The 13,442-nt window shown below is 41.9% G+C and overlaps 1 protein-coding gene across 1 annotated transcript in view; it reads left to right on the top strand.

Annotated features, from left to right (window-relative positions):
* The window catches only part of stk32c (serine/threonine kinase 32C), a 278,520-nt gene that overhangs the window by 255,292 nt on the left and 9,786 nt on the right, over window positions 1–13,442 (top strand). The window contains exons 8-10 of the mRNA XM_079560592.1: window positions 1,101–1,217; window positions 8,920–9,045; window positions 10,347–10,475. Coding sequence (XP_079416718.1) covers window positions 1,101–1,217; window positions 8,920–9,045; window positions 10,347–10,475 — 372 coding nt within the window. The remainder of the gene's footprint in view (window positions 1–1,100; window positions 1,218–8,919; window positions 9,046–10,346; window positions 10,476–13,442) is intronic.

Raw genomic sequence — 13,442 nt, 5'->3', positions numbered from 1 at the left:
AATGCCCACTACGCCAGATGGCCAGTCCAGCCATAGATATATATAAAGTCTTGATGTCTCATAAGCGCTGCTGGCCAATGGAGGGCGACGTCCGCACACGGCGGCCATCTTGCCACTTGCTCACTCAAAACATTGTGTTTTATGGTGCATGTACTTTTAAATACCACAACTTGCTAAATTTTCTACCGATTTTCAAACGGTTTGGTTTGTTATAAACCTCAGAGATGTAGGTATGACACGGCATACATATGAATAAAAAAAAGAAAATCTTTATTTCAACATGTTCCAGTTCCACTTACATGAGCTCGCCAGAAAGCTAAGATGGCCGCCCGTTATGCCGGAGGTGACTCTGCCTTAAGACATCTAGCCTTTTTATATATCTATGAGTCCAGTCCTGTCCACAACATTGATTTTTACTTTCTACTTTGGACTCTAAACTACCGCAAATGCTTAGCTGACAGGGAAACTTTTGTTGCAGGTAATAAAATCAATACCACAACTGCCTATTTCAGGGGTTCCCAAACTTTTTTGGCTGAGACTCCCAAAAAAATGGATAATGTGATTTAAAATTACAGTATGCTGTTTTACTCACAGAAAGTCTCCCATCCCGAATATACTAAAAACAATAGCATTTTACTTAAAATCATCTGGAGATCCACATCACAATTTGCTGAAGTTATCTTCTTAGCGACCATTTTTATGTTTCATGACGGTACTGCAAGTTAAATCCGGTTCAGATTAAATGACCTTCGACGTTGACATAGCAGCACAGTCTGAGAAAAATGTCTCACCAAAACCGACCACATTGAACGTTCTTTTACTGCTGCACACAGGTCTCTTTTGAATGACCTGAAGATGTCTGTCGAACCAACTGGCCGGCCTCAAATGGGCAACTGGATTGGAAAAAAGCAATGCCAGACAGCCTTATTTGTAGAAGACAAGGAGAAAATCCTACAGGCACAAGTTTATAATTGTGCAGCTTTGTCTCCAGGGCCGACTTTGACCATATTTGAACCAGCATCAGAAACTCCCTGAAACGTGTCCCGTGCACCCATGAGCTTATTGTATATATTTATCCCTCGTCCTTGTCTGTCCCGCAGCGGCCGTACGACATTCACGCCAGTAACTCAGTGGAGTCTCTACTGCAGCTCTTCAGCACAATCAGCGTCCAGTACAGTCCGGCCTGGCCCAAGGACCTGGTGTCGTTACTGCGGAAGGTGAGGACACAATGAAGCACTCACTCAACTTTGAGTTTTCTTTTCGTCTGACACAGTTAGAAGGACCTCTATACTTGCACCACTTTGATGTATTTGGGACTGTGAAAAGTTTACGCCTAAAGAAGCAGGTTGGGATCTTTTTTTATTCGGAGCGCAGGCCTAAATACTAGGGCTGCACAGTTTGAACTTGAATAGTTCCAAGTACAATACCCCCTACAAGCATCCAAATAACTTCTCTCCGTGAGTTCTTGTTCTTTATCAAACGTGCTAACCCTGTCGTTTCCCTACAAATATTTTAAGAAACACATGTGACTCCTATACAAGTTTAGAAGTTAATTTCTCAGTGTTCTGCCAAATGTTAAAGAACAGGTCTTATGCTTTAACATTTTCCATACTACCCCCTTTAATGCTCCTAGAATTGTAGAAAAACAGACAAAAGCCACCAAGTGCTTCACAACACAGTAAAAATAACACAATATACACAACACACAATATAAAAGGCCAACAAAGACTACACAAAAATCATAGCAGCCCAACAGAAGGTAATTAAAAGCCTGAACAAATGAGTCTTCAGTTCGCTCTTGAACCTTGGTCAACAGAGTCAACTGAGCGCAAAGAGGGGGGGAGATCATTCCAAACCTGGGAGCCACAGCCTGGAAGGACCGGTCACCTCTAGTCCGAAAACGAGTGCCTTCAGGAACCTTCAGCAGATTCGGATCCACAGACCTCAGATAGATTGTAAATAGATAACAAATCTAATCGTAAATCACGTATGTTTTCATAATTGTAAAAAAAAAAAAAGGAATATATAATTCTTAACAAATTAATTAAGAACAAATAATGGCTCTCTGGTAAAATAGGACACACATGCTACAGCAACCCCTCCAGGAACCGCCTCCTTAATGTGGTGGAGGGGTTTGAGAGCCCGAATGATCCGGGGGGCTCTGTTGTTGGTCCTAGGTGACGGGCCAGTTTAGAAGCCCCTTATGAGAGACAAACAGGCCCGTTTAGAATCATGAGGCCGTCCTTCTGTGGACCATCCACCTGCAGGAGGAGCCATAGGGGCTGGTGCAATGTGACTTGGGCAACTCCAACGGCTGCCCCCACAACCCGGCAACGGAAAAGTGGAAGAAAATGGATGGATGGATGCTACAGTAAAATATAATTTTATATGCTAATATAATATATATATTTTTATCTACAAGATCTGGCGACCCCCCAAATTTGTCTCACGACCTCCTTGGGGGTCTCGACCCCCAGATTGAGCCACTGGTTTATGATGCAGTATGTATACAAAACAACGTCATACCCTACTTTTAAACATATATCTTCAGTGTCTGCGTACATTGGTGTATGAATGAGAGTGTGAATGGGTGAGTAGTTCCTTGCTGTAAAGCCCTTTAGGTTAGTTAGTTAGTTAGTTAGTTAGTTAGTTAGTTAGTTAGTTAATTTATTTTCTTCAGTCATTATGAAATTTAAATCACATGTCACATGTTTTCCAAAGATCTTAGACATTATACAATAAGAAACCACATCCATTAAGAATTTAATCTAAATGATTAGGTAAAAGCGCTGTACAAGTAGAGACCATTTACATAAGCCCCTCCCAAACCCCCTCTTCTTGCTCCCCTTCTCTGTGCATCTGTTTCAATAAAGAGAAATAAAGAATACACAGGGCTGCTCATGTGGCTGTAGTGAAGCTACAGTGAGTATTTTTACTTTGCCATGAAAAGATTAAGCTTAGAAAGAGATCGAGAGGTGAGGAAACTCAACTCCAGTTAGTTTCTCAACTCCAGTTAGGTCGTGAGACAAATTTGGGGGGTCGCCAGATCTTGTAGATAAAAATATGTATATTATATTAGCATATAAAATTATATTTTACTGTAGCATCCATCCATCCATTTTCTTCCACTTTTCCGTTGCCGGGTTGTGGGGGCAGCCGTTGGAGTTGCCCAAGTCACATTGCACCAGCCCCTATGGCTCCTCCTGCAGGTGGATGGTCCACAGAAGGACGGCCTCATGATTCTAAACGGGCCTGTTTGTTTTTGAGATCTACAAACATCTTCTTCTGAGACACTGAACAGTGAAGAGGCACCAAGAGCCCCCACACCTGCAGCACGGAGGAGGCGTCACAAGAGGAGCTACAGGAAACAACAAAAGGGACCAACGAGGAGATGGTGATAGACTGTGGAGGGAGCTGTGCAGGAGGAAGAGGAAGGACGAGGTGGAGCTGACCAGTGCAGGACACCACGCTCTGAGACGGGGACAAGCCCAGGAGGCGGTGCACCGTTTCAGATGATCAGAGGAGACAGAGGGCAGCTACAGTTTCTCCATCCTCCAAGGTCATGCGGGTGGAGTGGCTGAAGGACAACGAGATCATCGACCCGGCCGAGGACAGGAACTTCTACATCACCGTGGACCTGATCATCAAGCAGGCGCGTCTGTCCGACACGGCCAACTACACCTGTGTGGCCAAGAACATCGTGGCCAAGCGCAAGAGCTCCACCGCCGTGGTCATCGTCTACGGATTTCCCATCAACCAGTGCTCCTCCTGTGACCAAAACAGTGAAGATGGCGGCCGTGACACAACCATCTTTCACCAAAGAAAAAATGAGTGGAAAAAGAGTGGTGCGCACTGAACGGGTGCTGCTGCCGGATGCTCTCTCATCGAATGCAATTTCTCCATCTGTGAGATCAATAAAGTACCATCTTATCTCTTATAACAGCATGGTATATTTCAGATACTTCCTTCCTTTAATGCTCCTGGACATGTATAATGCAGTCAACTGAGTGACGGCGTAAAACATAGCTCAAAAATCGAATCGTAAATGTCAGTCATATCGCATATGTTTTCGTTAATTAACTAACAATAAGAGTGAACATGTTTGGCTCACATCTGGGGACAAGAATACTGTAGGTCATGTTCATAATGCTGTATATGTTCTGAACAAGAAATTGCGCGCCCTATTTTTATTCTTATATTCTTTGTTTAAATGATTTATTAAAAGCAGACCTATAGGAGTCTGACCCCCTGGCAAAGCAGCTCAAAGATGGGCACCAAATCTGAAATTCAGGGGAGACCCGTGAGGCAGAAGTGAACAGACAGATGGATAGAGCCCAGAATACAGCGAGGATGGAGCCTAATCTACTGCGAGCATCAAACTCCACACGGGAGGGAAAGACAGAGATACGACTCATTCCCGCGGCTGTTTGTCTGATAGACTCTGCAGAAACCGACCTTTTCTGATCTGGGCTAAAAGGGGAGACTCGATTTGGGACAGGTTGTGTAAATGAACGCCCTGTGGTTGTAGCATCTGCAGTAAAGCCACGTTGGGGAACACACCAATCGTTTTTCTCATGATCAGCTGGACAGCGGGTTTATCGAATTCGGCATCTTATATATTTTGGCAGCCACATCTCAATGGAAACAAGCCCCAAGCAAAGTTATAAGCCAGGTCTTGAGTTACTTTCTATCTATAAGATCTTAAGATTCTTTGACGAAAAAAAAGTGTTTCTTTCCCCCCCAAATCGTCAGAGTTGTATCGATTGAATGGATTTTGTTTTCCTGTGTGAAACATATGCAGTATGACTTTAACTCTTAACCCCCACTTTAACCCCTTAACTCCCACCTGAACCGAGCACATTTTCTCCAATTTGGCTTTACCCCAATCCAAAAGCTTCTGGAAAAAAGGTGTGAAAATAGCGACAGAACTGACAGTGACAAACAATGATGAAGATGTGACAAAAAAGTGAGAAAACTTTGACAAAAAAGTGAGAAAACTTTGACAAAAAAGTGACGAAAAATTGACGAAAAGTAACAAAAATGTGACAAAAAAATGATAAAAATGACAAAAAAATTACAAAAATTTTACCAAAAAATTACATAAAATAACAAATGTACATAAATTTGACCACAAAATTACAAAAAATTACAAAAATGATGAAAAAGTGCCAAAAATGTCACAACAATGTCACAAAAAATGGACAAAAAATGTCAAAAAAATAAAAAATATGAGACAAAAAATTACAAAAAAAATTACAAAAATGTGACAAAAAAATTACAAAAATGTGACAAAAAAATTACAAAAATGTGACACAAATTTTACAAAAAAATGACAAAAAAAATGACAAAAATATGGCAAAAAATTACAAAAAAGTTGCAAAAATGAGTTGAATACCCCTAAAAAATCTGATGACGTGAGGAAAAAGATCCATTTAGATGAGTTTTGTAGATCTTAGCTTTCAAATGAGGCGTTACACTGGCCTACAGGATTTGGGTAAAGCTGAACTGGAGAAAATGTTCTCTGTTAAGGCCGGAGTTAAGAGGTTAACTGAGCACATTTTCTCCAGTTATTATCCAGGTATCCATCCAGGCATTACGCAAACTTAAACAAAGAAGAATTTGTGTCTTAGTTAGACTGGGCAGCAACCACTTAAGACATTTACTACACTAACCAGAGACTAGATTGAATGAAGTAATTAGTGGTCCAGCGATTCTTCACCAGTACTGGTATTATCCTCTTGTGTCTTTGGGTAGGACGCTTTAACCTGAGTAAATAAGTTTGCCAAATGTTAGCCACAATTTAAGGCAGATAAGACTGACGTAAGGCAAGGCAAGAGCACTTACACAAGGCGAATCAAAGTGCTTCACAGTTGCATATACTTACAAGAAAGCAGAAGAAATCAATCTATAAAACATCAACATAATAATGCACAGTATGAATTAGAGTAAAAAGCAAAGAGAGCAGATTAAATACTTTCAGTTGTCATATGCACTGGCAAAAATTACTATTTTCAGCCTGGATTTGAACATCATCAGAGTTGAGGCTTATCTCACATCCTCATGAAGACTGTTCCAGGTTTTAGCAGCATGAAACTGAAACGCAGCCTCACCGTGTTTAGTCTTGACTCTGGGACCCACCAGGAGACCCCTCCCTGAAGTTCTCAGGGCCCGAGATGGTTCATACAGCTCCAGCATGTCAGAGATGTACTTCGGTGCTAAACCATGAAACGACTTGTACACAAGCAGAGCTGTTATTAAGTCTATTCTCTGAGTGACAGGAAGCCAGTGCAGAGACCGGAGCACTGGACTAATATGGTCGTATTTCCTGGTTCTTGTCAGGACTCGAGCAGCAGCGTTCTGGATGTTCTGCAGCTCTAACAGTGAGCAGCCGTTACAGTCGTCTAACCTGCTGGAGACAAACACATGGATAAGTCTCTCTAAGTCTGGTTTTGACCCTACTGTATATGATGTAGACCTTGGAAATCAAATCCGGTTGTTTTTTTGGATCATCAGAACAAGAGGTGCCTCGCAGGGCTGCCCCAAACATCAAAACAAAACTCCAAAACCCAGTGGGAGGAAAGAGAAACTCCCTTGGATGGACAGGCTAGACTGCGGAGCTCACGCCCAGTCCTTGTTGGAGCTTCATTAGGAATCTGAGCCATCATTTGGTGCACTTTCCTTGACTAAATTGACTTCCGTTCTCTTGCCATCGCTTCACGTCTTGCACAATTTCTCCACCGTTTTAGGCCAAAACTTCTCTAAACTGTTTGTTAGCAGCAGTACATTTTTGGCCCTGGCTTTTCCCCATGTGCCGTGTGCGTCCCTCTCTCTCTCTCTCTCTCTCCTTTGTTTGATCCGGAGCGTTTTGGACAGACCAGTGCCCTCTTCCGCTCTGCTGCTGATCGATTGGAGCGTCTGGAGCTAACGGCCCTCGACAACACACTCGCCGGAGAAGCAGAAATACACCACAAGAGCAGACTGGATATATATATATATATACACGAAAGATATGATGATATTGGAATCACGTTTTTGCCCCCGAGGAGCCGGACGGAGCAGATGGTATCTCGCTAAACTCCCGACTGGATTCATTTCTCTGGTGCGGGGAGATCTTAGCCTCTAAACACAGCGACAAATGGGATTCGGACTTGCATTAGAGTCAGCTTGTTTGATTAACGCTGCCCCCTGTTGGTTTCTTAGACATCTGCTCAACTTGGACTTCACTTCCTTCATCCTAAACAGAGAAAATATCTGCACTGCTGTCGCCCGCTGCGCCTGACTAGCTGCCTGTTTAGGATGGATGGGGAAAATGGACAAACTGAGGGACCATCAAGTTTTACAAAGGGGCTTAGTTGAGTCAGCATCGTGAAAAAGGAAGTCAAACAAAACCTGATATGGGATGCGTAATGTTCTCATTATAAAATGTAGTAAATCTTCTAATCCCGATGCCTAAAATATTGATGCGAACAACTGGGGACTCCCACCATAAAATATTCTGAGCACTCCAAACACAGTGCTCATTTCAAGTGTCAAATGTGCTTAGATTATATGCATTTTAGTTGTTTATATTGTTATTAGATGAAATGTACTTACATACATTCATGACAGGATACGTTGATACATTTTTGCCCACCTTTACTTTGGGGAAAACCCTTTTCTTATCCACTGAGTTTTGTAGCCCATAAAACCTTTATAATTAAAGGCACTATACATGATTTATTTTTTTCTAGTAGTGGAACGAAAAACACTGTGCATCTCCTTATACGCATTTCTGTGACAGCGACCCTGAAAAGTGAACCTGCAAGTTGTGAAATGTGCCAATAAACTCGTCCCTGTGAAGAATTGAGATACTGCAAACTGTTACAAAAGTTGCATACATTTGAGTTTGGACCACAACTCACAACTAAAGTTTAGTAGCTTCCTCTTTCATTGTTTGTAATAATGATGAAAAAGAAAGTAATTGGGCCTTTAAAGTAAATTGATTCACCCATTAGCCACTAAGAAGCCCATCATGAGCGGTGTGCCTTGGATTTTTGTTCATTTTGGGAACAGCCACAATTAACTATATTTTACACAATTTAACCCAAAGAACATACCTCTTTTTTGCAGTCTTAAAGAGGGGGTATTATGCTTTTTTTCAATCACATAGCACCAGTCTATAGCACACTACAATGATGATGCAACCTTCTGTTGGTCTGTAAATGCAGTAAATTAGAATAACTGCCTTGTATAAAATTGCTCTCTCAAAATGGCTGTAGCGAATGTCTTGAAATAGGCCTCTGTCTCTTTAAGAACCTCTGACCCTTTCCGACACGCCCCCTCCACACGCTGTCTGTGGCATCAGTGGGGAGGGGGTTCTGCTGAGGAGCAGTGGTTGGTTACTCGGCTGGTGACGAAAGGTCGGAGGCGTCTCCAGGAGGTGGGGGCGTTTCTAGGAGGACTCAGGCAAACCTATCCCTAAAATGGCTGCCATCAGAGTTTTTACAGATTACTCAAAAATACGTGAATGTGCCAAGGCAACACTTTAGGCATGTTTTTAATGAGGGAATGACATAATAACATGATGTAAAGCTTGAAATAGTCGATTTTGCATAATACCCCCCCTTTAAGAAACACCCCCATTCCACCCCACCTGTTGTATTTCTGGACATTTGACCGCAAATATCCTGTAGGGCTGAGACGATAAGCAACTCAAAAGTATCACAATATAAAGGGCCCTAAACAATATGTTATGGCACATATTCTAATGCACCAATTATTCTGATTCTGTCATAATAAACTGCAATACTTTCCTGAATTAACTTAGTAAAAAGCAGAAGTTGTGTTTGCCAAAGTTCTAGATTCAATATAAATCAGTCAGACATTGAGATGTTGACAAGGCATTTTAAAAACCTGGCCCTCTTGTTTGTGTGTTTGCAGCTGCTGACGGTGAACCCGGAGCACAGGTTCACCAGTCTGTCGGACATGCAGAGCGCCCCCTACCTGGCGGACGTCAACTGGGACGCAGTCTACGAGAAGAAGATGGACCCGGGGTTTGTCCCGAACGTAAGTGAATTACTACTACTACTAAGACTACTTAAGACTACTACTAAGACTACTTAAGACTACTACTAAGACTACTGAGACTACTACTACTACTACTACTACTAAGACTACTACTACTACTAAGACTAGTACTACTACTAAGACTACTACTACTACTACTACTACTAAGACTACTACTACTAAGACAACTACTACTACTACTACTAAGACTACAGCAACTACTAAGACTACTGAGACTAGTAAGACTACTACTAAGACTACTACTACTACTACTTCCAAGACTACAACTACTACTGAGACTAGTAAGACTACTACTAAGACTACAGAGACTACTAAGACTACCACTAAGACTACTACTACTACTAAGACTACCACTACTACTACTACTACTACTACTACTACTACCACCACTACTAAGACTACTTAAGACTACTACTAAGACTACTGAGACTACTAAGACTACTACTACTAAGACTAGTACTACTACTACTACTACTAAGACTACTACTACTTCTACTAAGACTACTAAGACTTCTACTAAGACTACAGAGACTACTAAGACTACTACTAAGACTACAGAGACTACTAAGACTACTACTACTACTACTACTACTACTACTACTAAGACTACTTAAGACTACTACTAAGACTACTGAGACTACTACTACTACTACTACTACAAAGACTACTAAGACTACTTAAGACTACTGAGACTACTACTACTACTAAGACTACTACTACTTCTACTACAAAGACTACTAAGACTACTACTACTACTAAGACTACTACTTCTACTAAGACTACTAAGACTACTACTACTACTAAGACTACTACTACTACTAAGACTACTACTTCTACTAAGACTACTACTACTACTAAGACTACTACTAAGACTACAGAGACTACTAAGACTACTACTAAGACTATAGAGACTACTAAGACTACTACTACTACTACTACTACTACTACTACTACTACTACTACTACTACTACTACTAAGACTACTTAAGACTACTACTAAGACTACTTAAGACTACTACTAAGACTACTTAAGACTACTGAGACTACTACTACTACTAAGACTACTACTACAAAGATTACAAAGACTACTAAGACTACTAAGACTACTACTACTACTAAGACTACTACTTCTACTAAGACTACTACTACTACTAAGACTACTGCAGAGACTACAGAGACTACTAAGACTACTAGTACTACTACTACTACTACTACTACCACTGCGCCTACTACTACTACTACTGAAGAACTTCCCATTGCTGGTGTTTCTCTGTGAGCAGAAAGGGCGGCTTCACTGCGACCCCACCTTCGAGTTGGAGGAGATGATCCTGGAGTCTCGGCCGCTGCACAAAAAGAAGAAGAGACTTGCCAAGAACCGCTCACGAGACAACAGCAAGGACTCGCAGTCTGTGAGTATTCAGAGTAAACACATCCGCAGGGTCGGCTAACAGGGTGTTCACGGAGTGTGGGGAAGAAAAGGCCATTGGTAAACAAACTCCACGGATGTTTGTAAGTGTTTTTCATTTAAATGACTCAAAAACAGACAAGAAATCATACACTGCCTGGCCAAAAAAAGTCACCTCCTGGATTTAACTGTTGTGGTCTGGGGTGGCTGCAGTTGGTCATGTCCAGGTTCAGCAACTCTATGTGCCCAAAGATTGAAATCAGCTGACGACCTGAACATTATGAATAAGCAGGTTATTCCATCAATGGATTTGTTCTTCCCTGATGGCGCAGGCATGTTCCAAGATGACAATACTAGGATTCATCACATCAGGTGTGAAGTGTCCAGTGAATCACACATGGATTGGCCTCCACAGAATTCAGATCTAAACCCCATGGAGAATCTTTGGAATGAGCAGGAGAAGGCTTTGCACAGGGGTCACACTCTCCCATCATCAATACAAGGCGGCTGAGCGGTTAGCGCTCTTGGCTCACAGCAAAAAAGGAGGCATGTTTCTCTTCCCGTGCCTTGCCTTGCCTTGCCAGGCGCTGCACCGCACAAAATGCCACAGCGGCATTTAAGGATGGGTCAAATGCAGAGGACAAGTTTCCCTACAATGAAGTACACCTTAACCTTAAAGCAGTACTAAGTAACGTGTTTACCTTAATAAATCCTTTTCGTAGTCCCTGTGGGGGTAATACAAGTGTTTATGGGATGGTTGGAGGGTCTTTCATCTCCCCCTGGTGTCTCTGGACAGAACACCATGTTTGCAACTTGACTGCCACCGGTCCGGAGAAAGCAATACACACTAATGGAATCACGAAGAAGAAGCTAACATGCTAACGGGCAAAGCTAACTGCGGGCTAACGTCACTTTAAACAGTATTTACAGCCAAGTTTGAGTAAAAAAAATATTTCCATTGTATAATTGGATGCACAATAACCCTCTCTCCCTTCGCCTTTCCTGTCAGCGTAGTATTTACTCTCCAAGACAAGTAATAAGTAAAAGAAAATCGCAACTTGCTACTACACCTGCAGTTGCGCTTATGGCCTCTAGGGGGAAGAGTTACTTAGTACTGCTTTAAAGGAACAGGCCACCGTTTTGATGTGTACCTGTCTGGTCTTTGTGCCCGTGGAAGAGCGTGGTCGCTTCCAACTCCACCCCCGTTGGGAGCTATAGGAATACATTGGGAGAGGCCAGATGCTAGCAACATCTTTGGTCGTTTTGCGTCACTGAGACCAGACAGGTACGCATCAACTCGTCTAAGCTCAGGTAAGAGCATATTTCAGTATGTGAAAACGGTGGCCTGTTCCTTTAAGATCTTGGTGAAAAGTTAATGCTGCACTGGATCTTTTGACATTATAGAACAGGCAGTGTATTTCTGTAGCCTATGAAGTCGTTTCTTGGTTCAAACATATCAAACATGACATAAAGGTTGACCATAACTCTTTTTATGTGGTGTAATTGTGTCCTGGCAATGTAATCTTGCTTGTGAGCTCGTGAGATTAATCTAACAGGGTTTCTCTCTGAAAGCATATTTTAAACAGAGTAAGGCAAACAAAACTATCTGTTTGTAGTTGCACAAAACAGTCAGCTGATATTTTGACATGATACTGAAAACTACACTATTCAGTTCTCAGCGTTTCTCTCACTTCCTCTGCAGCCAGCACACAGAGACGCTTTATCCCTGGGCATTAAGCCGTTATGTGAAGAGGAACGAGCGACTCAGGAAGTCGCTGCTTCTGTTAAAAGGCCTTTATTCTCTTTGATGGCAAAAACAGATATTTTTAGCCCACATGAAAAGGTCCCTCCACAATCGTATACTTCCTCTGAAAAATCGATTCTTGCGGCGAATACTGGACACGCACGAGACCAGAAGAGACAGCGCGGTTATAGTGGATATTTGATAAGTCCAAAGCTGTAGTAAATTGTGTAAAGGAAATAGAAAGATATCAGTAGGATCTGTTACACTGGCTCAGCGTATCGGATCCTCTGCTGGGTGTAAAGGACTTTTGTTTGTGGTCATGTTTGTTTTCTAATCAGAAATACAGTTTTAAAGACTGCAAATGTCTATTATCTGTTTGAATCAGTTCTTACATTTAGTTTTTTCAGATGTTCAAATTATTTAAACCAAAATCTTCTTTCACCAGTGATCAAAACTATCGTTCTGTCCCATTTACACTATTGCCCAATGGTGTGGTCCAGTGCCTCTGAAAGAGACATTGAGAAACTACAGTTAGTGCAAAATAAGGCGGCAGGTCTCGCGCTGAGGTGCTCAAAATATACAAATATTCAAAGCATGCACTTAAAGGAATAGGCCACTGTTTTTACATACTGAGATATGTTCTTACCTTAGCTTTGACGAGTTCTTTAGGACCTGTCTGATCTTCACCCGTGCCTTCAGTCACGTAAACACAGCGCAGTCGGCGTTAGCATTTAGCCTCTCCCCCTCTCCTCTATAGCTCCAAAACAGGTCAAGATAGAAGCTACCAAGCTCTTCCATGTTTTCCCGATTTAAATATGGTTACGTGAAGTGTTACACTACAAAGTAAAATTACACAAAATGTTCTAAGCGGATAAAAGGGGAGACTATATTGTATGGCGTGAAAATTCCAGGAGTAATTTGGCATCCGCACAGTAAAGTGAAGATTACTGCGCAGTAAAGTGAAAATATGCATTTTGTCAATTACCATAGTTACCATAGTTACCACCAGTTGACCTCCACCCATTGACAGTACTGTCAATGCCTCCACCTCAATGTTAAACTAGGCTCTTTAGAATGTTGTGATGTCACGTGAACGCTACCTATTGTGTATATAGCAGATAGGTGCAGTTGTGAAAGCAAGCGTTTACCAGCTAAGGCTACTTTGTAAGATCAAGTCTTTCTTGTCCCGAGCTGACCTTGAAAAGGCCATCCATGCCTTCATCAGCT

This window comes from Gobius niger (assembly GCF_951799975.1).
Source record: "Gobius niger genome assembly, chromosome: 7".
Classification (NCBI taxonomy): Eukaryota; Metazoa; Chordata; class Actinopteri; order Gobiiformes; family Gobiidae; genus Gobius; species Gobius niger.
This window is presented reverse-complemented; position numbering and strand designations above follow the sequence as displayed.